This window comes from Nestor notabilis, unplaced genomic scaffold (assembly GCF_000696875.1).
Source record: "Nestor notabilis isolate BGI_N333 unplaced genomic scaffold, ASM69687v1 scaffold34919, whole genome shotgun sequence".
NCBI lineage: Eukaryota > Metazoa > Chordata > Aves > Psittaciformes > Psittacidae > Nestor > Nestor notabilis.
In genome coordinates this window covers 1-27778 of record NW_009945680.1, presented here as the reverse complement: position 1 = coordinate 27778, position 27778 = coordinate 1, and the positions used below count along the sequence as shown (strand labels likewise).

The 27778-nt window shown below is 47.4% G+C and overlaps 1 protein-coding gene across 1 annotated transcript; it reads right to left on the bottom strand.

Annotated features, from left to right (window-relative positions):
• Positions 1-1128: 1128 nt before the first annotated feature.
• NOC2L (nucleolar complex associated 2 homolog (S. cerevisiae)) lies at positions 1129-27742 on the bottom strand (the record flags this gene model as incomplete). Its single annotated transcript, XM_010022970.1, has 14 exons — positions 1129-1272; positions 5922-6023; positions 6159-6272; positions 12692-12803; positions 16863-17002; positions 18788-19003; positions 19621-19734; positions 21490-21600; positions 23433-23511; positions 24244-24334; positions 25567-25687; positions 26292-26405; positions 26904-27079; positions 27733-27742. Coding segments are annotated over 14 exons (1644 nt in total), but the record flags the coding sequence as incomplete, so codon positions are not given.
• Positions 27743-27778: the final 36 nt, after the last annotated feature.

The window sequence follows — 27778 nt, the reverse complement described above, 5'->3', positions numbered from 1 at the left end:
TAGAACAGTTTCGTTTGGAAGGGACCTTAAAGCTCATCCAGTTCCACCCCCTGCCACAGGCAGGGACACCTTCCAAAACAGCAGGTTGCTCCCAGCCCCTGTGTCCAGCCTGGCCTTGAACACTGCCAGGGAAGGATGGAGCAAGGCAAAAGAAAAAGGCTTCAACAAAAACACTGAAAGGAATGTCCTGATAATATGCTACATTGTCCCCAGGAGGACCTGGCTCAGAGCAGGCAGCCTCCTGGAGCAGGGAAAACAAGGAGAAAGGCAGCATCTCTCAGCCTCTTAGCCAGATGGCCAACTATTAGCTAACACACCCTCTAATACACTGTTTTCTAGCTGTGCTACAGTTCATTTCCTAAGATAAGAGGGGGGCCTCCATCATCACCAGAGGCAACTCCTTCATCTCATCACTAAGGTAGAATCCTGGTGTTTAACTCAACTACTCCACATGCATTAAGAACCACCCTGATCCAAAGCAACTTTCCTAGGTGTCAGACATGCTCAGCCTTTTCTCAGCAGGCAGGATGCTTAGGCTGCAGAGAGAAGAAAACACCAGCCTCTCTCTTGAGAAGCAACTGCAGCACAAGATGCTTGATGACTGTTCTTACGGCTCGTAACTTCCCTGATTCTATAGCTCTGCTCCACAAGGGTCCAGGAAAATGGGGAAAGGCTTGCCTCGAGATCCTAAAATGCCAACTATCAGTCTGCCAATAGCTTGGTTCTACACTGCTGGAGTCTGGTCTCTACAGACTAGGAGTAAACATCACAATTAAGAGGCAGCAGAATCCCCCCCATCCCTTCAGGCACAAACTGGCACAGGAATGAATGATGAAAACCAAGAAGCTTCTCATCAAAGATGCCCCAGCAAAACAAGGCACTTCCATGTATATCCGTGTGTTATAAATAACAGAAGGGCACAATGTATGGACTCTGTTTTCCATGAGGCTCTTGCCAGCTACAGCACGAGAGCCCTGCCGAGTCCAGTTGTTTGTGAACATCTGCCCCACCTCACACCCTCCCGTTTCCATGATCCCATTGTCCCTCCTCCCTCTGCCACGGGCTCAACCCCAGCAGCAGGAGCCTGTCTGTCTTTCCAGGAAGCCCAGATGGAAGGAGCAGGCTCACCACAGCCTCCCTGCTGGCCACGCCAAAGGCAGCTTTCTGACGCCTGCTGGAGATGTAGGCAGAGTTTTCCTGCAGCTTCTCCAGGAGCTGTCGGATAGGCTTGCAGTAGTTGGCAATCTTGCATTCCTTCAGGAAGGATTTTAGCTGGGAGGAGGAAAAGGAGAGCAAGAATGAAAGCTATGTAATCATTGCCATAAACAGATCCCCCCCCCAAGTGACAGCATGGGGCACCTTTTCCCTTCTATTCATACCATACCCCCATGTGCCACCCTTGGGGTCCTGCTGCCCTGGGCTGGGAGGATGTAAAGAGTTGCAGTGACAGGCCAGATGTTTGTACAGAATCCAGCTCAAAACCAGCTCTTTGCACCCTTTAACACTACTTCTTTCTGGAAAAGAGTTATCAGTGGAGTTCAAGCAGCCAGAAGGAAATAAAGCCTGAGCTCTCTTTGGCCTCTGCTCCTAGATGGCATCATAGCTGCAGTATCACTGTCTCCTGCTCAGCCAAACAGGATGAGGGACTGTGGACCAGATGCAGAGATGAGGATTAACAGTGGATACATGGATGGTAGATGACCAAAAGCACAGGGAAAGGTGCCTGTGGATTAAGACTGTAGAACACCAGTCAACACTGAAACAGGAATAGCAAATACAAGAGGATGTGGATGAGACTGATGCTGGGATTGGAGACAGAGTATGAGAAGGGACTTCAAATACGGGTTGGAAGTGTCTGTGGACTGGGAGCAAGCGACTTTGGCACAGCAGAGAGGGAACCTTGGTGCTGCTGCTGAGGGTCAGGACAGATGGGTGACATGGGGTGAAGTTTGCTTCATGTCTGACTGTACCAACCCGGCTCCAACTGGCACCACTGAATGTTGAAGGGTGCAAACCCACACCCCATCACACAACAGTGTACAAAATAACCCTCTCTGTGACCACCTGTGCAGCAGGTGCCTACAGAATGCTTTCTTTCAGACCCAAGGCCTTAGATGCAACCCTCAGGCCAAGAGCCAATCTGCCAGGAAACCATAAACCCTGTTACTGCCAGGAAGGGCAAGGATCTTCCTGCTCTCAGAGAACGTGGCCCTGCTCTCCTCTCTGCACCAGAAGCACTTCGGTACTGTCAGACAATGAGACTTCATTGCAAACAGAGCACGGTTTTGTGTTGGTTTCCTATCTCAGTTGTCCTCAAGCAAACCTCTTTTCTCCCTGTTAAAGACTTCCCCTCCCAATACAAACCAGCCTCCAACACCGCTGCACTGCTCTGCCACCTCCAACCTAAAAGCTGAGGAAGCAGTGGAAGCTCTTGGTGACACAGAGAGATAGGGAGGTCCACATTGACTCATGGCTTGAATTCCAGTTTACTATAGTGTCTGCTAGCAGTTTTCACCAACTCCAAGACAAGCCTCTGGAGTGCTGCCCATACTCTGCAGGCCAAGCTCTTTGTTAGAGCCATATACATATACACACACACATACACAATACGCAGACACTTGATTTAGAGAAAGAGATCCAATAGGGCAGAAGATAATGGTTAACCACAATGGAACCTTCATCTCAGCTGGGACCTGCAGATGCTATCATGATAAAGGGTTTCTAGTCAGCAGATATAGTCCTGCCTTCTCTACTTATGGCTTCAAGTGTTCTGCCTCAAAACACAGAGCTGGAGGAAGGAAGATGATGTCTCCTTCCCATCAAGCCTACATGGTGGCTTGATCTCAAATGTGGGTAGGTATTAAATGTTAACCAAGAGGTGACAGTCACACCTAGCCCCTCTGTCAGGACACTGCTTTCCTGATGGGTATATTGCTGCAGCATCTGCTGTCTGCTACACACATGGAGAATGTCCCCCACTACCTAACAGCAGGGACTTCTCTTGTCCCTTTATCCCCATCATACATCCAACTCAGGAAAATGGGAGTGAAAATGAACCCCTTCTCTCCTTTCCACAAGGCATCCAGCCCATCAAACAAGTACACAAAAACCATGAGCAAAACCATTCTGCTGGCGAAGACTGTCCTACTCTCCCCCCCGCCCCTTTCTTTTATAGGTGCTGCATATTTATCTCCACTGAGAGATGCATTTGTCATTCCATTTATCTCACTTGATCCCCAGCTGCAGCCCCAGATCCATTTCATCCGCTGCCACATACATTATCATTTCTCTTCCAGTGCAGAAGTGTCACCAGAAATCCTGCAAAATCTCTGGCTCTATGAGTGCAGTTTGGTGTTGGGTGGTTGCTCTCACAGCCTTATGTCTCACTTCTTCTACCCCCCACTCCTCCTCTCTCCTACCCCTGCAATCCTTCACAGTCCCACCACTATCTGCACAGATAGTAATGAAACATAATGAGATCTCAGGGCTGTGTTGAGGCAGGGAACACAACCAGGAAGGTAAAAGAAGAGAGAGGAGAGAGAAAGGGACTCGGTGTGTGTCTTTTTGCACTCTGCCAAACACAACAAGCATATCTCTGCAGAATAAAAGCAATCAGAACATACATGTATGTGTGTGCATATATATCATTAACATCTCACACTGGTTCCTAGCTAAGCAGCCCTGTGATTAGTGGGACTGATGCAGTCCAACTGCCAGCCTTAAACACCAATGGTTCATACGCTAAGAGACCACAGCAAAACCCAGCTCCTCTTACTGTAAGTGATGCAGGGAACTAGAAGTTAGCTGAGGCAGCTGGGTGTGTGTTAAAGGGAACCCAAATCAAGCCCAAGCCCCCACCCACAAAAAGCAGAGGCAATATTCATCTTAGGATAGGGAGGAAGCAGCAGGAGCGACTGCTGGCCAGGCAAACCAGCACCTCCTGCCCTTCTGTCTAGCTCCAGGTCATGCCTAGATCATGCCATCTCCTGCTGTCACCCAGCAGAACCTAGCCCTTATCAACCCCTGCCTGTCAGGACTCTAGAGAGGAGGGAAGAGGCAGTCTCTTCCATGCATCCAGACACAGAGGCTCTGCACTGTGAGCTCCTCACCAGCCTGGGGAAGCACTGACCACCACAGGGTCGTGCCAGACCCTGAGCAAAACAGGAGCCTTTGAACTGTCACCCCCGCTGGCTCTCCTTTCCTTTAACGTGCCGGGGTGCTTCCTGCCTTCCAGGCAAGGATTTCAAGCTCAGTTTGAAGGCAGTTCAAGCTCAGTTTGAAGGCAGTTCAGTCTGGCTGCTCCCAAAGCCGCTGACCAGAAGACAAGGAACTCAACCCCTTGCCAGCTGGAGCACAGCCCCTACGACACGGCACTGAGAGAAGCGTGAGCTCATCAGGGAGGAAGAATCAGGACAGATGGATTCGTACAGTTAACTGGAACCTGTCCAGGAGAAAAGCCTTCCCCACACACACACGCTTTCCCGAAGACTCGGAGATTTTGGGAAGCTAACCTCAGCACCCCAGCCCAGCAGACGCCACGAGGCTGTGGTTAGTGGCAGCCAACTAGAAATGTGATAGCATTAATTGGGTGCAGAAACAGAGGCTGGTCCCGGGGTGTGTTTGGAAGCCACAGGGTGCTGGGTGCCAGAGGGCCGTCAGCCGTTCCTCATCCCAGCTAGAACATCGGCTCCGACAGCTTCGATGCTCTCAGCAGCTGCTGGCTGAGAGGAAAGGGCCTTGTTCACTGCCAGTAAGGGAGAGGCACGCAAAGAGAGAGCAAGCACAGGAGCTGCTCTCCTCGCACAGAGAGCCTGTCAGCTCACATTAGCCAAAGCAGCCTGCTGCCAGCTCGGCGTGGGCTGTGCCAGGCTGCAGGGACCCAGCCAAGAGTCATGCGCCTGACAGATGCCAGCCTATTACACAGAGCAGAAACAAGACCTGCCTCCCAAGCAGGACCCAAGCGGGTCCCCACTGAGACACTGCTCCCACGTCAACCAGAAGCATCACAGCAGCAAGGTGTGCATGCAGAGGGTCTCCTGGCAGACACCAAAGCAGAGGATTTATGTCCCCATAGAGGACATAACACTACGACATGTGCCACTCATGAGTTAAAAACAGAGGACTGAGGGGCGGAGAACAAGTTCCAACACGTCTGCACTAAGCAATCTTACTGTTCAAAGCAGCGAGGCCACTGCTCATTCAAAACTGAAGCCACCCAGCTAGCAAGGTATTAGGGAAGGATTATGCACAATGCACCCAGCTGCACAGCACTATTAAGCACTTTTATTGCAGACAATGTAAACAGGACGTGGCTAAGAAGAACATCCTGGGCTGTGGAATGGCAGGGGAGAGGGGAAGGAGACTACTTTGCAGCACTGCCGTTAGGTGCAGCAAGGAGGAGGGATGGAGACAAGAATTACACTGTTTTGTAGGGAGGGACCTAGTTGCTGGGGAAAGTGCCCCAGTTGCTGGAGGCACTGTGAAAGGAGGGAAGATTGCCACCTTGTGGAGAGCACATGAGGGAGGTTGTGAGGCAAGGAAAATACGGGATCACAGAGCGCAGGTACTGCTGAGACAACACAGCAATTCAGACAACTCTGAATTGCCAGGATCTCATCTCTGTTCTGTAGTCAAAACCACCTCTCTGCAGCAGTTATGCACCCCTCTGTTCCACTCTGGCTCCCAAAAGAGCAACCAACTCCACTGTCACCTACCTTCGACCTCGTAATTAGATGTGATGCCTCTAAACGTTTCTTCCTCCCTAAGAACTCCCCAAAACACAAAGAAAACTGTAACTAAGAAAAGGTAAATGGCTCTTCCCGCACTCTGGGAGGACCATCCTGAGTTCCCTGGTAGCTTAAACAACTGTATCCTGCTCTGTGCACATTCACAGCATGACCAAGACGAGTCTTAAACCTTACCTGAATGATAGTAGGGAGAACCAACTCTGGGAATCCAATGCTGTAGGCTTGGCAATGGAGATACTCAAGCATCAGGTCATAGAGCTGGTCAATGAGTCCATCCTGAGGAGGGGAAGCAGAAATAGAGGCATCAGATAGGAACTGACTCATTGGGAAATGAGTCTCCAGCTTAAGGACAGGAACACAAAGCCAGGGCAACCCTGTTGCTTGGAGAAGCTGTGCTGGGGATCCACTTACTCGGTAGGCCTTCTCCTGCAGGTTGGCATTGGAAAGCTTCAAGATCACTGCAAAGTTGATAGGCTTAGCACTAATACGTCCTGGCTTCTTGTTGAAATCCACTTGCTGGAAAACCTACACCAGAAAAGAATGAGTGTAAAGATGCTCACAGCACAACCCAAATATCAAATGACTCAACTAAGATCATGCAGAGCTGAGAAGACAATCCAGAAATCCTGATTCCTGCTCCGTTGCTCTGATCACTGTCCCCCAGCTTGCTTCAATACCCCTGCAAGGGACAGGTAAGGAGCAAACACCAACCACACTTGAAGCTTTAGAGACTTGAGTGTGAAAGATGCCACGGAAATGAGTTGAAGGAAACCTACACAAGCAACAGCACAAGAAACTCGAGCTTCATTCCTCAGACTCATGCTTCTCATGGTCAGAAAGATCATACTACAAAGCTTGAGTGCATTTTGGAGCTGTCCCCTAAGGGACAAGCAAGAGTAAGTGTTGCTTACACCAAATCCATTACCCTTTTATTGTCACTGAAATAACTGTTCCAGGAACCAGAGACCAGTAAGTCCTTTTCATGCCCATGGCAGGGGGTAGGAACTGGATGATCTTAAGGTCCTTTCCAACCCAAACCATTGTATGATTTTATGAACACCCCTCACCAGGCAAGGTTTTTATTCTAACCCATTTTCCACTGGTGTCCTTTGTACCAATTCTAACTGAACAGCCTTTGAATTAGTGCGTATTATTCCCTATGGCCATTTCATTTGATAGCAAGGGGCATGCTGGCTCCTTACCAGAGTCTGAGAGGATACCATGCATCCTGCTCATCCAAGTGATGAGCACACCCAAGCTCTGGGGTTCAGCTTCCAGCTCAGGCAAAAAGCAGACTTAAACCTTTGCTTTTTTGCTCTTCCAGAGCTTGTTTAATGACAATGGATTGGGGAGAAGAATATGAAGGAATGAAGGTGACACAGTAGAAAGAAGAGGGGAAGGTCACGTGTGTGTGGCTCTCTTGGGTGGCATCTCAAGCTTGGTTTTAACTCAGAAGAGCCATTATTGCCTTAAAACTTAACATATTGTAATTGAGACTAAGAGCTAGGAAAGTCCTTTCCCCTCCTATTTGGGAGGAGTTTCCCAGCTTCACTGAGGGAAGCGTAGCATGAAGCAATGAGAATTTCCACTCATTTCATGTGAGGCTACGTTTGGCACACAGGAAAGTGATCTTCAGCTGAAACCAGCTCAAGCCAGAATGTGCCTTGGTCCTTCTGCCCTGGGCAGGCAACAGGGAACGGTTATCCCAATAAGCCTGAGTGCTGTTTTGCTCTTCCTCTGAAGCTGTGATACAGGAAAGAGCAAAAGGCTCCTAAAATGAGCAATACAAAGATGCTCTTTCCTATGCTGATAGAGGCAGACCTCAGGAGAAAGAGGGTAAGAATAGCAAAACCAGCTTGATCTGGGGCAGCCTCTCAGAGACACCCATCAGGGGACAACAAGCAGCAAGCAAGAGAGGTGTTCACTAGCAATGGGACCATTTGTATACCTGGTGATAATCACTGAGGAGGCTGAAAAGGAGTTATCTGGCTCACCCATACTTTGGAGCACCTCAAAAGCAGCCCAAAGCTTCTCTATCCCTGTCCTCAAAGCTTATAAATCGCACTCCTAAGCAGGAAATCATTTCCCTTCCCTCTCTGCAGCAGCAAGACATTCATCATCAGCCCCCAAGCAGCCCAGCAAGGTGGGGATGCAGTACACTGATTGCTGGAGGCTGAGGTGAGGGGGCAAGGGAGGCTGTTCAGGTCACACCAGTGCCCCCAGGCCAGAAAAGCATGGAGAAGACTATTGATTTCCCTGCATTTTATTTGTCAATCCAGATTATTTGGAAGTGGGGGGGGGGAACGACACAAACCTGGTGGCTTGTGAAAACAAAGAGCACCAGGCTTGGGAATCGATGCTATAAACCTTGTTATGCACGGTTATTTCTTTGGCCAAAACAGTAGTATTGATCCCTGAGGTCAGACACATTAAAGCTAAAGGCATCAGGCCCTGTGGGATCCTAACATGCTTCTAGGCAAGGGGGGAAACACAACCAGAGGGTTTGAAACTCTCCCAGGACCCAGTCAGGATGTGTGGGAAGGGGGGAACATGTGGTTCCCATCTCCAGACGGTGCAAAATGGACCAGCCAGACTGCAGGAGAGGATGACTGATGTCTAGGGATGCTGTAGCAGGGTGGAAAGGTGGTAATGACGGACTGGAGGGCCAGAAAATGTCAAAAGGCAACAATTTGGCTTAAGTGAGAACCACAGAGGAAAGGACAGGGCAACACAGGCAGGAAGGGGAAGGCTTTTTGGCAAGCTCAAGCTCACAGATGACTTCCACATGGCTAGTGAGAAGGGTGCTCAAATACATTTACACTGGCAGAGCGCAAACCAGAGACCCAACTGTACCACCCCATCCACCCCTCACCTCTTTCAGGCTCTAGCAAAAGAAATGCCTCCTGGCATCTGCTGTGGTCACCCCAACGCTGGCTGCCCCAGGCCAGCTCACAGCAGGATCCAGGGCTTTGCCACTCATGTCTTGATTATCTCCAAGGAGAGACACTGATTTATGCAACCTGTTTTAGCCTCGCCATATAAACTGGCAGTGGGCTTTTAGGGGGTGGGTGCCATTGAGAAAAACCTGGCTTCAAATCTCTTTATTCACAGAAAGATTGAGGTTTAAAGAGAGCTCTGGAAGTAATTTTGTGCCTTGCTCAACAGGACCACCTAGAGCCAGCTGCTCAGGACCATGTCCAGATGGTGTTTGAGCATCCCCAAGGCTGGAGACTCCACAATCAATGCCAGTGCTCAGGGACCTTCACAGTAAAAACCCCAAGTGTTCAGTGATGCTCAGACAGACCCTCCTGTGGTCCAGTTTGTACCCACTGCATCCTGTCCTGCCACTGGACACCACTTCAGCAGGCCTGGCTCCATCTTCCATACAGTCTCGTTTCATGTCTTTTATACATATTAGTAAGACAATCCCTGTGCTTTATCTTCTTGAGGCTGAACAGTCCAGCTCTTGCAGCTTTTCCTCACAGGAAAGGATGCTCCATTCCCTTCATCTCTGTGGCTCTTCATTAGACTCTGTATGTCCACATCTCTTTGTCCTGGAGAGCCTTGAACTGGACACTGTGGGCTCAGTAGTGCTCAGCAGAGGGGAAAGACCACAGTCAAACTGCTGGCAAAGCTGTAACACAGCCTCCTCTCATCTTCATAGCATGTGCAAGGTTGCTGATGGTGGCACTCTGCCCCACCAGTGAATATGATAACCAGTATCAGCCCCAGTATCCATTTCCATTGTATATCACTAGCCTCTAGCTAGATTTCATGTCCCTGATCAGCATGAGCCTTGGAAGATCAGCTGGCTGTCAATACACCTTAAAGCCTGCTTATCTAGTGTGCAATTCATCAGCTTGTCTGTGAGGAAGCTATGGGAGATGGTATCCAAAGCCTTGATAAAGAGGAGATAAAAACATCCACTGAGCCCATCATCTCTTCACAGAAGTCTATTAGCTTGGTCAGGGATGATTTCACACAAACAACCCCTGGTACCTGCAGGGCTGTAATCCAGAATTTAATAGCTGCAAAATAATGGTGGAGGCAACAAGAATAAGGGAAAGGAAAGATCCATCTTCAGTTGATGCAGTAGCTCAGCTTGTTCTGTCTGAACTTCCAGTTTTGCTCCTCTTTTAAAGCAGGCAAAGGGATCACGTCTTGTAGAAAACTCATTTCAGATCTGTGCTAAATGTATGCCAAGCTCCAGCATCATCAGTTCTCCAAGTACAACCTTCACACCAGCTCCTCTGACACAACCCACTGGATGTTGCACTCCAAACTCCTAGGGACTTCCTCCAGAGAAAGCTGCACATCCAAGACAAGACCCAAGCCACACTCCTGCCTCCCTGAGCACATCAGGGTTAACCTGCTCTCCCATCACTCCCCAGGGGAAGCCAGCTTTAAATTGGCATGTGAAATCTGCCTGGGGGAGATTTCCACCTTGTTTATCCACCTTCCAACAGATGAGGCACCTATTTTCCTGCTGCAGAAACTAGTGCCTGTCACACCGTAATTGAAGTGATGGGAGAAAGCAGAGCTGGGATCTCACAGGCTCTTCAATGCTAGTAACAGTACAAGAATAAAAGGCTGCTTCACACTCTCCCCCAAGCCACCTCCTCCTAAGATGTAATTTTAGCTGCTTCTGCTCCATCCTGGAAAGCAGAATCAGAGGGGAGACAACCCTGGATGCCCACGCTGGGGAGCATCAGCCCTTGTCAAGATGCATCAAGCAGGCAGCTCTCATTGCTACTGGCAGGGGCTTGGGGAATTCCTGTGCCTATGGGAATTGCACAGACATTCAATTTGCTGTCTCTGGAAGGCACAGCAGCGACAGGGCTGAGACAAGAGGGAGCAAGGGCTGGGTTTGCTTGATGGGGAGGGGGAAGGGAAACATGGAATGACACAGTCACTTCTTACATACAGACTGTACACTCTAAGGCCATGCAAAGCCCTCGCTAAAAAGGCCACAAAACACAGGGCCAGACTCCACAGCTACTCTTTTACTGCACTTTGATTCAGCTGCAACAGTGACAGAGCAGCCTTTCCTCCTTCCTACCAAATGGAGCACATCTCATGCTGGGAAGGTTTAATTCTGCTCCCCAGACCCCAGTCATGCCCCCTGAAGTCTACTCCTGCTTAGTATCAACACACTGATCACATCCCTCAATCTCACGATGGTTTGGATAACGGATTTTGTTTCATGACATGGAGTGACATGGGACCAATGCCCACTGAGTAAATCACTGCTGAATTTGTGAGCTGACAGACTCATAGTTAAAGCACTATGGCTGGGCCTTAGGATGCAGATTCTCCTCCCAGCATCACCAGAGCCACCTTGGGACTTCAGGCAGGGCGCTTCACCTCTGTGTGCTAAAGCTTCCTACCATCTCATCTGCACACCTGGAATACATCTCCTGCCTGGAGACAGGCTAAGAGCTGTAGGAGCATTCAGACACCTCTGTAACAGAGAGGAGGGAGGCACTGGGAAGAGATGGAATTACAAAGGGAATAGCCCTGAATGCTCTTGGGAACTTGACACACTGTTTGAGGGATCCCTTGCAGGAGATAGGCAGGAAGAAGAGAAAGGCTGACAGTGGCAGGGAGGTTTGAGAGTTTAACATCATGCCAGTCACCTTGAGTTATAGAAACCGAAGCAAAATAACTGATAAAGCAGTGTGAAAGAGCATGCAAGCAACACATAGGCACACATTTACCCTGCCCCCATCTCTCCCTTGTCATCAGCACCTGGACAAGCTAAACTGAGCAGTGCCTCACACAGCAGGATCGGATGTGGTTGGGATGTGGAAGCTGGGTGGAAGCTCAGTGTGCAGGGTGGTAACGTCTGGCTGGGGCCCGACACACAGACTAGAGCAGAGGTGTTGGGGCCAGAAGGCAAAGAACAGGGGGAAGGCCCCGAGGGGAAAGAGGTTTTATCTCTCAGATCATTAAAGAGCAAAAAGCATCCTGCCCCCAGGCTCCCCTGCCCCAGAGTGGAGATGCTGCTATCACTAAATCTGGTTGGCAGGATGTCAAACACGCATGAAGGAGAGGAAGGAAGCAGGCGAATGGCAAAGCCACACAGGGCAGGGCCAGGGAGCAGCAGAGGAGGCAGGAGAGCAGGAGATTTATAAACACCACTGCCTTCCCCAGGCTCAGAGGATGTGGTTTGCAAAGGACGTTTACAACAACAAGAAACCACAAAAGCCTTTTGCTTCAACAGAACTTGATTAGGAATGAGCCTGCCTGACTCAGGTCATTTATTACAGAAGTCTCTCTTCTTCCTCCTCCTCTTCAGTGTCCTGCCTCATGCCAACCTCCTGAGGCTTCTGCATCCCTCACCCCACCTTGCTCATGCTTTCCAGTGAAATCTGGCTGCACCACTTTTGCACCACCTTCTCATGGCAGCAAAGCTGGAAAGACCCATGTGACAAGATGCCAACTGGGAAAGCTGGATGGTCTCTTGGCACCAGTATTTCACCAAACACGCTGCATTTCACCCCACTGCATGCAGAGATCTTTTTCCTAAAGAAATTCTGAACTTTTGATGAGCTTTTTCCTTCCATTTCCCTTTGCAGGTAGAAACCCTTCTTTTTGCTAAGATACGAACACATCAGTAGGATCAAGTAAGTAACTAGGGGTTTACTGCAACCAGTTGAACCTCTGAACTTCTTTGGCAAACCCTTTGCCTACTCCAGCTGCATTAAACCACCTTACAATGCATTTTTACACCCTCCTGATCTCATATACTCTGCTCACAGACCAATAAAGGCTTAATCCTATTTGCTAACCAAACAATACATGCTTGTCTAATGCTGTTTAAAAGGGATTTTAGGAAGTAAGCAACGTGGGCAATCTTGGGAGCTGTTGGTGGGTACAGTGAGTGAGTGTGTTGATCAGGTAGCAGGTATCAGTTGTTATTAGGTCTGCAGGAAGAAACTAACCTCCAGGATAAATGGCAACACTGGGATGAAGGTCCTGGTGTTCTCAGAGAGCAGTGTAAGTGCACGGATGCAGTGCATGCGCAGGGGGTAGAACCGAGACGTTGGTACCAGCCTAGAGGAGAAGAGATAGACAGATATTAGGCCAAGTTTATACCTGCAGCCTTCAATGACACTTGAGAGCTTTTCCTACTCTCCAAGAGACAGACAGCTTTACTACTGCACAGCAATCTGAGCTGCTGAAGCTATCCCATAGTTAGAAACAGGATTCACACGTTAAAGCTATAACACTAACACACATTCCTGCAACCAAAGCACGAAGTTTCCAGCTTCTGCTGGGAAAAAGTGCTACAAGAGTTTTGCAGATGAAATTTATCACTGATGCTGTTCAACACTTTCAGCTCTCATATTCCCAGCACAGCTTGGTAGGCAATGAGAAGTGGTAGGAACCAGCAGTCAAATGGCAGCCTAAAGCAGCAAGTCTGACCAAGAAAACAGCTCCCACAGTACACCAGCGGGACTACAAGGAGGAATATGCTTCCCATTTCAGGCTGTATACCCTCTGTGTACCCACTGTTCATGCTGTGACCTGAACAGTCCTCTTGGTGTGGAATGTTGCTGAGGCAGCAGGAGCTGGACTAGCAAGGCCAGCATATCAGAAAGGACACAGTGGGAATGAATGACCTCTCGCAGCCACATCTCTTCAGCTCTCCAATCCAGAGCAGCACCTGAGCTATTCCCACCTCCTTCAGAGCAGCAAAAGGTACATTTGAACAGCCAGTAATGAGCATGGGGGGGGGGGGAAAGCCAGACTTCCTTTGACCCCCACTTCAAATGCTTATGCACTCAGGTATTAAGAGAGAAGTGAGCCAACTCCGTTTGTAGGGTTGAGCCTGAGAAGGGTCAGCTCCCCCAGCACCACATCAGCCAACAGCAGAGGACACAGACCTCATTCCTGCACCACTTTCAAAACGTCTCATTCTGAATGACCGGTATTTGAAGACATGGATGGCTCCAGCATTAACCAGGCTTGTTTCAAACAACCCAAACCCCACAGTTCCTAGACAAGAGGTTCAAGGCTGAGCAGTGAACACCTCCCCAAAGAGCTGCTGAGCCAGCCAGGAGGGCAAAGAGAAGATGCTTGAGCAGGCACCATAAATCACCTGCATGTCCCCAACTCCAAATAGTGAAATAATTATCACTGAATCCATTATAGGAATAAATCTGCTTTGCACCCCTGCTCTGGCACTACTGGAGATGACGAAAGCCATTCCCAGGAATTAATTGATCGAGGAATAAACCTGTTAAGAGTATGGATTTACTGTAAACCAAGCCCATTAATTTTAAAGTGCGCAGGGATGCAACAATCCACCCAACTTCCCAATAGCTGGATGCACAGGGAATACAAAACACAGCTGGGTCCCAGCTCTGCTGAGGAAGGTCCAGCTGCCCAGTTACTCCAGGGTGCAGTCAGGGGGACCAAACTGACTTACATCTCATCTCAGTAGAGAGTTCTAATGTCTTACCATCACTGCCTCTTGGAATGCCTGCTGTGCTTCTCCCACACAGCCAGGACATGGGCTGTGGTGCAGAAAACAGCCTAAAGGCTTCTCAAAGCTTGTATTGACTTGCTACAGCTCCTCCTGTCATACTTCTGGGTGACCACAGTCTTCCTCTGGCTAGAGAAGACAGAGGAAGCTTCTTTCAACATCAGCCTCCACCTCACCAGGACATGTCACCAAGGGAAGTTGCTCCGGGACACCAAGGTTGTGTTTGCTTCTCCATGGAGGAGGCTGTGCCTGCTTTCTCCCCTATATGTGCTGAGAGGCTGGAAACTGGAACTTAAATGAGGATTTCCGGTGCCTGTTCAGTATAAGCCAGGGAGGAATTTCATTTCTAGAGCTTAGTCTCGGAGTTAGGTAGAAATCCAAGCAGACATGGTCAGAAAAACACTTTATAAGATGAGGGGAAAAGGGATATCAGAACAGGAGCTTCTTTGACAACTCTGCTGCAAGAAAACCTCAAGCGTCAACTCAGACAAATGCAAACACACAGATGTAAATAAGGAACTTGTGGAGTATGGAGACAAAAGCACAAAGAGCAAGGAAGGGGGAAATTTCCACATTCTACGACCTCTACAATACCTACAACACCACCCCATGGGTCAAACTAACTGCAACCCTTCAGCTGCTTGAGAGAACAGCATCACTCATTGCTCCATGGCAATCCCACGAGCAAGCAAACTCAGGGTGAGGCTCTTCCCAGCATCCCAAAAGTCAGAAACCTCCAGTTCCAGCACTTCTCCATTCAGCAGCCCAACTTCCCTGGAGCACATCTTGAGCACAGGTAACTTCCAGACACAAATGGGGTCTGTTTCAGAAGTATGTATTATTGAGAGCAGTTTAAATGCATTTGAGATGCTGGGAAGCAAGAAGGAAGAGCAGGAAAATGAAGGAGCTAATTCTGATTTTAGGAGGCAGCCTTCTATGAGGTTTGTTTGATCACTTCTCAAGTTCTGCCCTGCTCCCTGCCTAGAGCAAAAAGCCTGTGATGGATGGTGGTTTCTCCCCATCCCACTCCTGTAAGAGGCCAGGAGCTGATCAGTCCCACGGGCAGACGGACAAACAAACACCCTGCTCAGCACTTGTGCTGGAGCCAGGCGCCACCTCCCGGTACAAGAGGCACTGGGGAAGGGGAGTCTCCCAACACCACCACCCTTGGGATGTGTCCCAGAGCCTAACACATCAGGAGCAGATGTGAAAGAAGCTATTCCAGATGTTACGCAGCATCCTCAAAGCTCAGCAACCCAGAGACACAAAGGGAAGGGTCACTGAAGCCTTCTCCACTAGGAAATCTCCTGGCAACAGCCAGATATAAAGCAGCTCCCAAGTAGATGCACACCCCTAAATGGGCCTTCCAGAAATGCATGAAGAGGCCCATGAAGCAGGAAATACCTTGACCTGCAAGCTAGATTATTGTATCCTCTCACCTCAAATAGAAACAACTCAACTCAGTTGCTACAGACCAATCTATATCAGCAGAAGGGGCACAGAGACAGACTCTTGCTAGTCCCAATTGGCACAGCACAGCCATCAGCAGCACTGAGAAGAGCTGCCTATGCCCAGGAAGGAGCCACCAGGGATCCTCAGGGTAGACTGAAGCCCGTGGAGCCACATGATTCCCACATCTAATCTACCTCTTTTTCTATCCTGGCCATGGGTTTGGCTCAGTAAGGAAGCCAGGGTAGTATCTATTTCTATTTTCTCAACCCAAGAACCCATCTGTTGGGTTCCCAAATCTTTAAAGCCTTGTCAGACAGTAACTGTCCTTCAGCCCTGCCCACCCCAGATGCTAACAATTCTATTTGCTCCTCTTGCTGAGACTCACCTTTCCTTGGCCTCTCATAGCTGATTTATCTGCCTGGCCAGGTAGAAAACTGCCTAGATTTGTCTGCAGGACAACTAAAGCTCTCCAAGAGCAGTGGGAAGCAGCCTGGGCACATGGAGGATGAGAAGAGGGATATACGAATATTCTAAAGATCATTTAAATCTGCTTATCTTCATCACCACTTGGGAGGTTTTTAAGGCCGGGGGGTGGTGTTTTAAAGCTGAGAATCTGGTTAACAGAGCTAACAGGATTTCAGAGATCACCAGAGATTCACAAATTCCCTCAATGCCATTTCAAAGCATATGAATTTTATATATAAACTGACAGGAAAAAGACAAATTCTCAGCAGAGACATTAAAAACAATAAACTTGTCCTTCTTCTTCAAACTCTAACAAATAGGTACAAAAATGCATCTTCTAACTGTATTTACAGAGTTAGAGATGAGGACTTGATTCTGTTCATTGCCACTGTTGGGTCTTGAGGCAAGTCAGTACATTCTCTTTGTCATTTTACAACTGGGAGGATAATCTGTCCAGGCTGTGCAACTTCTATTATACAGAGAATTTAGCCTAGGGAAGAGTAATCTACACCACAACTTTCTCCCCACCTAAACCTAGAGGTGCTCACAACACATCTCCAGCTGGAACACTTCAAAAGCAGCTCTCACACAGTTCCTTACAATGCAAGGTCAAATCCAAGTCATGTAACAGTAACACCCCTTGGTAACTGCTCTGCCCCCTCAAGCAAGAGAAAGAACTGTACCCAAAAGACAAAACTCCTACTTACTTTATGCAGCCAATGATGACCTGTGTCAAAGGATAGATCAATGGCTCCATGACCTCACTGGGATGGATTGTGCTGAGAACCCGGCACCAGAAGTACAGACAGTGGATATACTGCCAGTTATACACAGACTGGAAGTTCTCCTGCAGGAAAGGGGAAGAAAACACAGGCACAAACTTGAAGATGTGGCATTGGAGAGGAGCTCGCTGGTTTCTCTGAAGTCTCATTCTACCCAGCATTCTCCAAGAGGACACTGGGTACTGTTTAGAGAGGAATAACTAACATTCTAGCTCTCACATGCATTGGCAGCATAATGATTTGGTTCTTCTTGAAGGAAGTAATGAGCAACACACACACTGCTTTTCTTCACAAGTATGGCTCATTTGACAAGGGCGATTTACTCACAGCAGCTGGTGGGATGTGGCCAAGCACTAGGAAAACTTTAACTGTTCCATTTACCCACAGTCCCTGGTCAATCCCAGGTAGGAAGGCTGGAACCTCTAACACCCTTGTAAATCATCTTCTGGCCTCTGCAGACCAGAAAGGGGAGAAAAAGCGTGTGTGATGCTAGCGTATAGGTTCAAGCTAGCACGGAATTCATCTGAATTCATGTGCATTTCCCCTCTCTGCACTCAAACTCCTTTGTAACAGCTGCTTCTTCCCACTGGAGGCTCCATTTCCTCAGCTGTATTAATCAAAACCCCCCAACCACCACACCACTAAGTGGAGCTGGCTCAGTAGTATGGGTAGAGATGGGTCATGCCTTGCACCAACCCAAGATACACGTTCCCAAGAATATTAGGGCAAGCCCTTACCCTCTGCCATGTGCTTAAGCAGCTCTTAGTGCTAAGTTAAATAAAAGCCCAGAACAGTGCAGGAGTCCCTTAAGGACACCCTTTCCTTAAGTGTTTTGCAGGCCCATGTAGACCCCAGAACTGCACCAAGAACTCAGAAGATCACATTTAACACGGTGCCTCAGTTCCAACTTGTATGTGTTTCAGAAAGGCTTTCAAGGCCCAGGTCACCTCCTCTTAGGCATCTTGCTTCATCCATGCAAGAGCCCTGGAACAAGGACAGAAGCCCTCAATTGCAACCAAACCTTGCAGTAGAGACTTAAGCTGCAGCTGGAAATGTAGAGCTCTCCCAGCTTACTGAGATGTACTAAGAAGCTCTCTTCTCAGCTTCTCCTGCATAGAACAAAGGTACAATCTGCTCTTGTAATCACTCCCCACAACTACCTACTGCTCAGTTTAAATTAGCTTATTGCTTGGATTTGTGCAGTTGTCATTTAAAGTTCCTACAACCCACCCCAGCTGTGAAATCCACTGGATTTAGTTCTTGTCTGGGCCAGAATAGAGGGTGTAAGAAGCCAATGCAATCCAATTAGGGCATATGCAGCCCAGACTCCATTTATCTCTGCTCATCCCCATGTCTGAATAGCCAGGAGATTTAACTGGTCACCAATCCTGCCAGGTTTGGGAGCAGCTGAACAATTAATCCATAGGGGTCTGTTTTGCTAAACATGACTAAAGCCAGGATTAACAATCCCACTCAGATCTGCAAGGTCAGACTGGAGGTGGCTGAAATCAGGGCTGCTCCCAAAAGGTCTGAGCTGCTTTGTTCAATTAAGTCCTTTAAATAGTATGGACTTCACTGCAGAGATGCACACATCAGGGTGGTTCCTAATCTTCTTTACCTTGAGGTTTTGTGACACAGGCTGTAAACAGCAGCTTCATAGAGTGGAAAAGGGTGTCTAAGGCAGAAGATGGGAAGTGCACCACAAACTCCTACAAGCAGTGGAGGGAAAAGTGACTCCCAAACAGCAGGTACCTTTTCTCTCCTTCCTTGCTGAAGTAACACAGACTACGAGGTGATCTCCGGAGCTCCCAGTCCCCAGCACAGGAGGATACACTCTGATGGGTACTCACCTTCTTCTTTATTGTCATTGCACTGCGCAAGTGAATGGCGAGCTGCCGGATGTAGATGAAGGCATGTTGGTAAGAGATGTGTGTGTCCAGGGCATACATCTCTGTCAGTGTGCGCTGCATGAAGTTGATCATGGGCAGGACATTGGGAGAGGTGAATCTGGAATTCTTCACAAATGCAATGTACATTTGCCGTGCAGGAAAGAGGACAAAATACAACTATATAGGAACAGAATAAAACCATTCTTTCACTAACATTCCCCACCTCGGTATGCCCAAATCAGGGGTGAAGTGTTCCTTTTACAAGTCACTTCAAAGGAATATGGAGAAATAATAATCCAGCCTGCTGCTTCTTCTGGGAAAATTGGAAAGAGCCTGTTTAGCAGAGCTTGGAGATGCCCATACCATTGTTTCTCTGCAAGGAGAGAGAATCTTAGAATGGCTTTGAGCCATACATGTGTATGGTTGGTCACAGTTCTCTTTCTGTAACAGTGGTACCTAAGCAAACTACACTTGGGAATCTCAGCTATTAGCTGCAAGATCAGAGCACCTCAGTAGCACTGAGTAGTGTGTGAGCACTTGAAGAAAGCCCTCAGGAGTTTGGAAGATGAGTATTCATCCAGTAGATAGAGGAGTATCAGAGGCCTTCCCTGCTATGACCCTGAATGCCTCCAGCACAGAAGGCAGAAGTAGGAAACAGGATATCACTCCTGTTTCATTTTCTGGAGGCAGCCAGCATCATCCCCAGCACCTGCCCTAACCAATAGGCTGCTCTAAGGCCTTTGCATGTAATATGAGAAAGAAAAGCTGCAGAGTACAGCAAGTACCAGCCTTACCTTGAGCAAGGGACTCAGGTACAGCTCTTTCTTGTAGCGGCAGATCTTGTTCAGCACAAGGAAGGCCAGTACTCTCACTGTTTCTTCCCCTGTGCTCCACAAATTAATTGCTTGCTGGAACACAACACAAAAAAAACACAGGTAAGAGAAGGGACAAAGAGCCCCTTCCTGGTTACAGACAGGCCTGAGCTTCCCTCCTTCACACCATAAAAGCAAGTGAGGAGGAAGATGACACAAAGATGGCAGATGTATTGTCAAAGCATCAATCACAGCCCTGGCAGCCAGTCTGTCCTCACACTCCAGCTGTGAGACCACACAAAAGGCAAGGTTGATGTTTCCATAAACAATAAAGGGAACTGTTCAGAACTGGCATCTCTGAAAAGTAAATGGACTTCTCTTCATGGGTCTAAATACACATTTGAGCTGCTGAGCAGAAGCACCATCAGCCCGTGGATGTGAACCTCGTGGGCTTTGCAAAGCTTCCTCACCATCCCCAAGACAGCAGCACCACACTGCATCACACATTTGGCCAATACATCTTCCAGCCCAACTAAAAGAGTTACTTTGATGTCTTACATTGCATTCTACAGAAAACAACTGTGCTCCAGTTACCACAAACACCAAATTCTAGTTCCTCAAAGAATGCTATTAAAAATGTATTTGTCTCTGGAGAGGGGACACCAGGGTTTGATTTCTGAGTTTATCAATGCTTTTCCCCTCTAGGCAAATAGGTTGCAATTCCCAAGATACATCCTGTGATAGTTCTGACTTAATTCCAGATCCTTAGGCATTCACTGTACTAATTGAAGCAACAGAACAGCAGCAGTTGGGAGCCAGGGACAGGACCTGTGTAAGGCAGCACTGCTGATGAGCCATATCCTTAGTCACCAGTACAAGCATGATGCTGAGCACCCAGTGCATCAGAAAAACACCCACACCAGCTGCAGAGGGGGAGGTTAGTCTATGTAAAGGTCTGGGCCAACAGCCAGCCCACCACCAACATGTACAATCATTAACGTGAGTTTTACACATCTCTGCATTGCATAAACAATTTTATGTTGGCCTCAACTTCTGGAGAAGCAAGTGAATAGATTTTGTTCTTCCCAGGCCTGCCTACATTTACCTGTTCAGAGCATAGATTCACTTGGATGTGCCTGGCCCTGTCAGGAAGTATCTGCTACAGCAGGACCACAATGACGGTTGATGTCTCAAAAACTAGTTACCTTATCTGTAGTAATGAACTCTACAGGAAACCAGAAAGATTCCAACCACAGGGCTGGAAAAGCCTGCTCAAAACTCCCTGTTGTAGCAACGAGCAGACTGCTACACCTCCAGATATGAGGTGTACCAGCCTCCCATCACTGTACAGCACTCATCTTTATCATCAAAGGGTTCCCAGCCTCATTTAAATGCTGTGTTGAAGCTTTTCATTTAAATGCCACCCTGCTGCCCTCTTCCACACCCCCTTTGTTTTTCTTAAGTGCTCAGCAGTTGTGACTAAGTTGCTGCAAAAATATTCCACCCCCAGCTCTTGAGAGGGAAACAGTATCACAGACATACACACACACTCAGCACACAGGCAGCAATTACTCCATCTGCACTGAGGAAGCAGACAGCTTCCCCTGAACACCTCCGTGTCACTTGGCACAGGGATTAGTAGTAGCTACACGCAGAGCTACATGCCCACTCACCTCAGCGTGACAGCACTTCATGACTTTTTTAGGAATCCTTTCCAGAACCAAAAGGAAAGGGAAGAGGAGTACAAGCAACTAAGCTGTCATGGGATACAGCCCAAATCCCATGAGAGGCTCACCTGAAGGGGTTAAGAAAGTAACTTAGACGCAAATGACACAGAAGACATCACCTTACCTTGAGGAGTGCACGGCACTGCTTTGGGAAGGACAAAAAGTAAGGCACTATGGAATTGACATGCTGAAGGACTGCTGCACCAACTGAGGCTTCTGTTAAGCAAGACAGGAGCTATGGAGGTAAAAGAAAACATGACCCCATTTAGTGTGTAGTCCCCATCACCTCTTCTTTTACCATTAGGCATCTGTATTTTGCTGTTTCCAAGTATTTCTGTGTTACTAAAGGACTGGAATAGCAGCCTTCCATAGGAAGAAGCTCAAACAAAACCCACAAAAGCTTTATCAAGAAAGGAGCAGACATGTAGTGGGTTAAATAACTCCCCTGAAAGTACATCATCCTGGCAAATGTGAGCTTAGGCTACTGGACTTGGATGGTGAACGGCACCTGAGCTCTTCACATAAAACCTCACTTAGGTACACTGCAAAAGCAGTTTAAGATATCTTACAGATGGCAGGACACCAATGCTGCCTCACTACAATCAAAGCACAATGAAGACACCTTCAGTCTACACGAGACTTGGAAACAGGTCATCTGAACTTGAGAACTTACTGTATTTCACCAGGATTTCTTTCATGGGAAGCGGGAATACTTTTGGGTATCGAGAGGTTAGCTCAAGGAAAAGCTCAAGGAAAAGGTTAGACAAGCTATTAAGAAACAGCATCTTTGTATTTCCAGCTCAGTTGACCTGGAGCTAAACCCAGAAACGTTTGCAGTTTTAATCTGAAGATGGAGTGACTCTAAGTCACTTCAGTTTCAGAGAGATTATGCCTGACGCAGTGCCCCCTCCTGCCTCCAATCCCAGTTGCTGGAAGCAGAGGCATTTCTTCTACTTTAAACTTTCCTCCTCATTCTCCTCCTTGCACTGCAAAGGTTACGGACTGAGCAGGTCTCCTTTGCGAAGTCCCTCACACACCAAAAGGAAGGAAGATACTGTGCTGGGAGAACACTGTAGTGAAGCCTGGGACACAGGGGTTCAGAAGCAAGCACAGGACTAGGGACACTTCACCAGGACTGCATTGCCAGCTTTTCTTTTTCTACTGCAATCTCCTGCTGCTGGCAAGAGGCACCACAAAATGCTCTTTTCTGCTAAGTCATCCTGCCAGCTTACAGCTAAGAGACATCAGCATGTTCTTTTTCTTATATGCCCTTCCTTCAGCTTCTGAAGAATGAGTACTTCAAATGTTATTGTGGATTAGATATTCCCAATTTGAGGATGTATGAAGCAGCAATCAAAAAAATTAACTGGGGGTGGAAGTTTCCTTCAGAACTAATCCATTCATTGTCTCTGAACCACATGAGCAACTTTAGATGGATGAGTATCCTCGTGGGACGGAGCATAATCATACTTGGAAATGTCATATGTGAGGTTATTACATTCTTTGCATTTATTACAAGAAATGGCAAGATCATAATGCCAAAAATTGAACTAAAGATGCACAATACAGGAGCACAACACTGCAAACTACTTTAAACCCCACTAAACATTAATTTTTCAGACAAATCGAGATAGAAAAGTGCCAGAATACTAATCCAGCCCTTCTTTACAAGTTGCCTATTTGGACCTAACCACCCTATGGACCTCGACATTGTTAGTTAGACCAAATACTTCCAAAACAAGACAGGGAACTGGACAGCCACCCAAATCTCAGGCGCCAAAGGCTTTGAGACTCACTGAGATTGCTTCTGCTCACAGCAGTCTCAGCCAGTCTTATTTATTCTCCACTACCCAAAAAGGTATAGAAACTAATACCCAAGGTTCCCAGTATCGTGATGACGAGAAAGCCACCCTCAAACTGGAGTAACTGTCTTTAAGGAAAGCAATTCCTTCTAGCAGTGTTGTTTACTGCTAAAAGCCCCATCTGCCTCATTCCAAACTATCCTGAACAGAAGCCCAGTGGTGCACAGACTGACCCCAGCCACACAAACATGCTGAACTTTCTTACTTGTATGCTACAGCCAAGGTACACTTTTACATCCAGTCGCAGCTTGCTCCAAAGTGGGCTGGTGGAAGGGAGGATCAGTCTGGAAAGGAGTAAGAGTTGGGTTTAAGTTTAGAAGAACCCCACCGAATAAATTAGATGTCAGCAACAGAAAGCGAGTTCAATTCTCTATATTGCCAGTGAATAAAAACAACTTCTTGCAAAGCAAGAAGTCAGAGGAGTAACAACTGTTATGGATGAGCAGAAGTACTTCTAACCTGTACGAACTGCCTGAAGCAGGAGAAAATTCATTTCAGAGCTTCCAGCATCTCTGGAAGTGTGATACAGGGAGCTGTGACACCAGAAAGCCTGCTGGAGACCTGAATCACACTGATGCTATCTTCTAGTCAGGCATTCTGCAGCTACTGCCTGAGAACAGAGCAAGCCGGCTTGTAGCAAGAAAGCCTACTTTGGGATCAAACTAGTTGCAAAACATTTGCTGTAACTCATGAAGTAGTGCTCCCAAAGCCATCCCAAAATTCAGACAGTCTGTACTAGTCAGGCCTGGGGAAGAAACCAGACTGGTATTTACATAAAGAACTGGAATTTACTCCTCAGGCTAGGCACCACTGTCAACGAGCAATCTAAAGTTTAGCTCAACCTTCCCTTCAGGGGATGAGGAAGGACTTAATCCAGCTGCTAAAGCCTTGGATTAACCAAAGCCCCATACTTGTGATACTTTGCCTACATACAGGCAGCTTTTCCAGCCAGGCTGCAGTTCTCAAAAGCCCCAACTAGGTTTGTGTCACCTGTAGTTGTCAAATCTCAGACTTACTTGTGCTTATTCTTTGGGGGTTTTGGAAGAAGCAGCTTCTGCAGGTAGTGGAAGAGGTCCCGGATACAGAAGGACACAAGGGCATTGAACACTGGTTAAAAGAAGACAGTAAAGCATTTGTAAATGATTTTTCCACATATTCCCAATCTGAAAAGAGCTCCTGAAGGAATTGAAGCCCCCAATTCCCATAGCAGAACTATTCCATTTCCTCAAGCTTCCACAGAAGAGCAGTTTGTCTTACCCTAGACTTTATCTATACAGCAGTATTACAACTGGACAGCTTTCTGGCACAGGGGTCACCTCTTTGCCCTCTGATTAAACAGCACCAAGCACAAAAGCAGCTTGACCCATCACTAGGAGTCTGTAACGTCAATCTCCCCCAAAACATAATGAAGTTAAAGGCATTTCTTAATAGTCACAGTAATAGACAATATGTGACTTCTATGTGGTATCTTGTATTAAAGAATGAGATTTTACCAAAAGCAATGGAAGAGATATAAAAAGCCCTATGCTGGGCAAGAAATAAAGGAGAGCAGGTGGATATAAGTAGTCCCACCCCAGAGTGCCAGTTCCAGATGGCACAGAGTAACAAGCTGATAAACACAGTGAGAAAGTACCTACTAATTCAGTGGTAAAAGGAGGCAGAACTGCAGCTCACATCCTCCAAGACACTAAGATGTTTCCCTCTCAGCCATGCTGTTGTGAGTCTAAAACAAGACTGTCTGCAAAACCTGGAGCTTATGCAAAAGGGGGCTAAGCTGGAGAGAAAGTTTGCATCTCCTTTGTTCTATAGGCATGAGAATCCTGAAGAGAAGTAGATCTAGACATGCAGTACTTGGAGAAGTCCCAGCTAGGGGAATGTAAACCTAATAGTGCAACTGAAGTCTGGACTGTTGTGTGGTTACAGAACACTATTTGGTGAGAAGACTCAAAATAGTCTTGGATTAGTTCTAGAGGGAACAGCAAGAAGCTGCAGTAAAAGTTGGCCAAAACCCACCCCCATGTACTACAAGCATATAAATAGTACCTAGATTCACCTTCACTCCAAGCAGCCTGGTGAATCAAGGGTGGGACTTTCCTCAGCAGCTTGCAAGCCCAGCTGCTCCAGACATGCACACCAAGAGGTACACTTACACTCTGTGACACCAGAGGAGATACCACTGCACAGACTCACACCAGGAAGATAAGCTACTTATGTGAAATGAAGCCTAGAAAGGGTAAGTTAACTCCTGCCAGTATTTATCTCCACTCTCTTCCAACAGCTAAACCTTCCCTATCAAATGACTTCTCCCTCTCACAGTAGTAGTATGGTGACCAACTCACCTGAAGCATCAGTGACTTGAAACTTGCTGGGATCAGCCCCACCATCATCTCCTTTGGTGGTTGCTACAGCTGCTTTAAAGGCTTGAGTGATTGCATGGAATAGTTTTGGTGTTAGGTTTCTCTGGGGAAAGAAAGAAAGGATTGCTGAGGAGAAAAAGCAATGTTCTGGAACTCCAAAGCACTTCACGGGGATGGAGCACTGCAACTCCCTGTAAACTTGACTGCAAAAATAGCTCCACCCAATGGGGTGTAAAGGCAGTGTTAATGAGTGCTAGTGGCCTCCACCTGTGCTCAAATGGGCTTTAGGGGTTCTAACTGGTTGGGGGTTGAGAAGCAATTAATCAGCTGCAAGCAACTGACCTTTGCCTCCCCCTCTTAGAAGCAGCAAACCATTTAATCACTAAAAGTGTGCCTAAAAAGAGTTCCTAGAGCTGCCAAAGGCACAATGCTTCTAAGAGGATATAAAACCCAAAGTTAACCATTCTCACCTCTTCTGAGCCACAAAAGCTTCCCTACCTTCTCCCTCAGATGGAGTGCATGTACCCTAATCTTGCAGCCCAAGAAACACTGCAAAGGCAAGTGATGCCAAGGTAACAAGAGCTCTAGGAATAAGACCTACATAAGGACATACACTTTCTCTCTAGATTTTTATGAAAGATGAACAAATGGAGAGTTTGGTCTTTTAGACATGCGGAACAGTGTTTAAAGGAGAAGTCCCTGCTCACCTCTGCAGCTCTTTTCCATTCTTCAACCATTTTCAAGCTCACAGGGATAAAAGCTCTATTCCATTTGACTTTTGCCTGTTGTTCATCATCATCCTCATCTTCATCACTTGCTTCCTAGAGAAGTTAATAGTAAGACTGAAAAAAGGCTTTCACACTTTTCTAGCAGCACCTCTTTTACTGAGTAGCTACTGCAAGAGGCAGGCAGCAGTGGGGTTTATTGATGCTGTTACCAGCTCCTTCTGTAAGGCAATAATGAAATTAGAGCCTGCAGCTTTGCTACATAAATACAACTTGCAATAACATAAAACACAGAAGAGAGAGATCACTTGAGGCAAAACTCTCATTAGAAAGGTGACAAAACCAAAGCCATAGAGATAACACACTCTAAGACTCTGCTTTGACAATCATTAACAAACTCCTCCCACTCAGCTCAAATCCACAGTTGACTTCTGATTACAAACCTGCACACCTGCAGATCATCAATGGGGAAGCTCCACCCCAGCCCTTTGTGCCTCTATGACCCTAAATATACTCTGGCCTTGCACTGAACCTCAAATACTTCACAAGTAATTGAAATGATTGATTTCAGCCCTCCAAAATAGGGCCTAATACCTCCAGTTTATCAGGTGGTACATGCACCCTCTCCTCCTCCTCATCAGAGCTGTCTGAGGCATCAAAATCCAGCAGTGTGTGATCATTTTCCTCCAAGAACTTATAGAATTCAGGATCTTTGTCCTTCAGCCGGGAGAGCTGGTCTTTATGTTCCGACGCTTTCCCCTTCTTCCTGGTGGAGAAGAATTACCATTATTTATTCACTGCTCACACTTCTGCTGGTGCTGTAAGAGAAACGACTTCAGGGCACTAAAACACAGCTGGGGCTGATCTCAGTGTTGATGGGTTTAATCAGGGCTGTGCCCACAGCTCTGAATCCCTGCTCTAGAGGACTTGTGAAAGGTTACTTTAATGCAGCACTAAGAAATAGTGGTAAGAAGCTATCAGCTTGTACCGGGATACTGAGCAAAGGGCAGGAAAACAAAACATCAATTCTCAATTTCTCTGAATTACTCTTATAGGCATTAAAAAGAACACTGAAAAGTCCTGCCAGCCAAACCTGACCATGAGAGCTTCACAAAATCCAATCTGGCATTAGAGAATTGTTTTGGCTTCTATTAATGATCATCAGTGCTTAAGAACTACTACACCATTTTCCACCTTGCAGATACCCCAAAGTCCTTTGGTTAGAGCAAATATACATAAACTGAAGAAAACCAAAGTAAGCTTCGCCCAATTCCAAACGATTAAAAGCACATATAGGCTTTTCTTCACTGCCGTTACCGAACTGACCTAGGTACGACAGAAAACCCATCCTGCGCCCCATAACCCCACCGTGCTCACTGCCCTTTTAGACCTCCCTCGCCCCAGAAACAGCCCATTCTACGGCAGGCAGTAGGAGCCCCCTGCTGATGAAGCAGGCCAGGCCGAGAAGC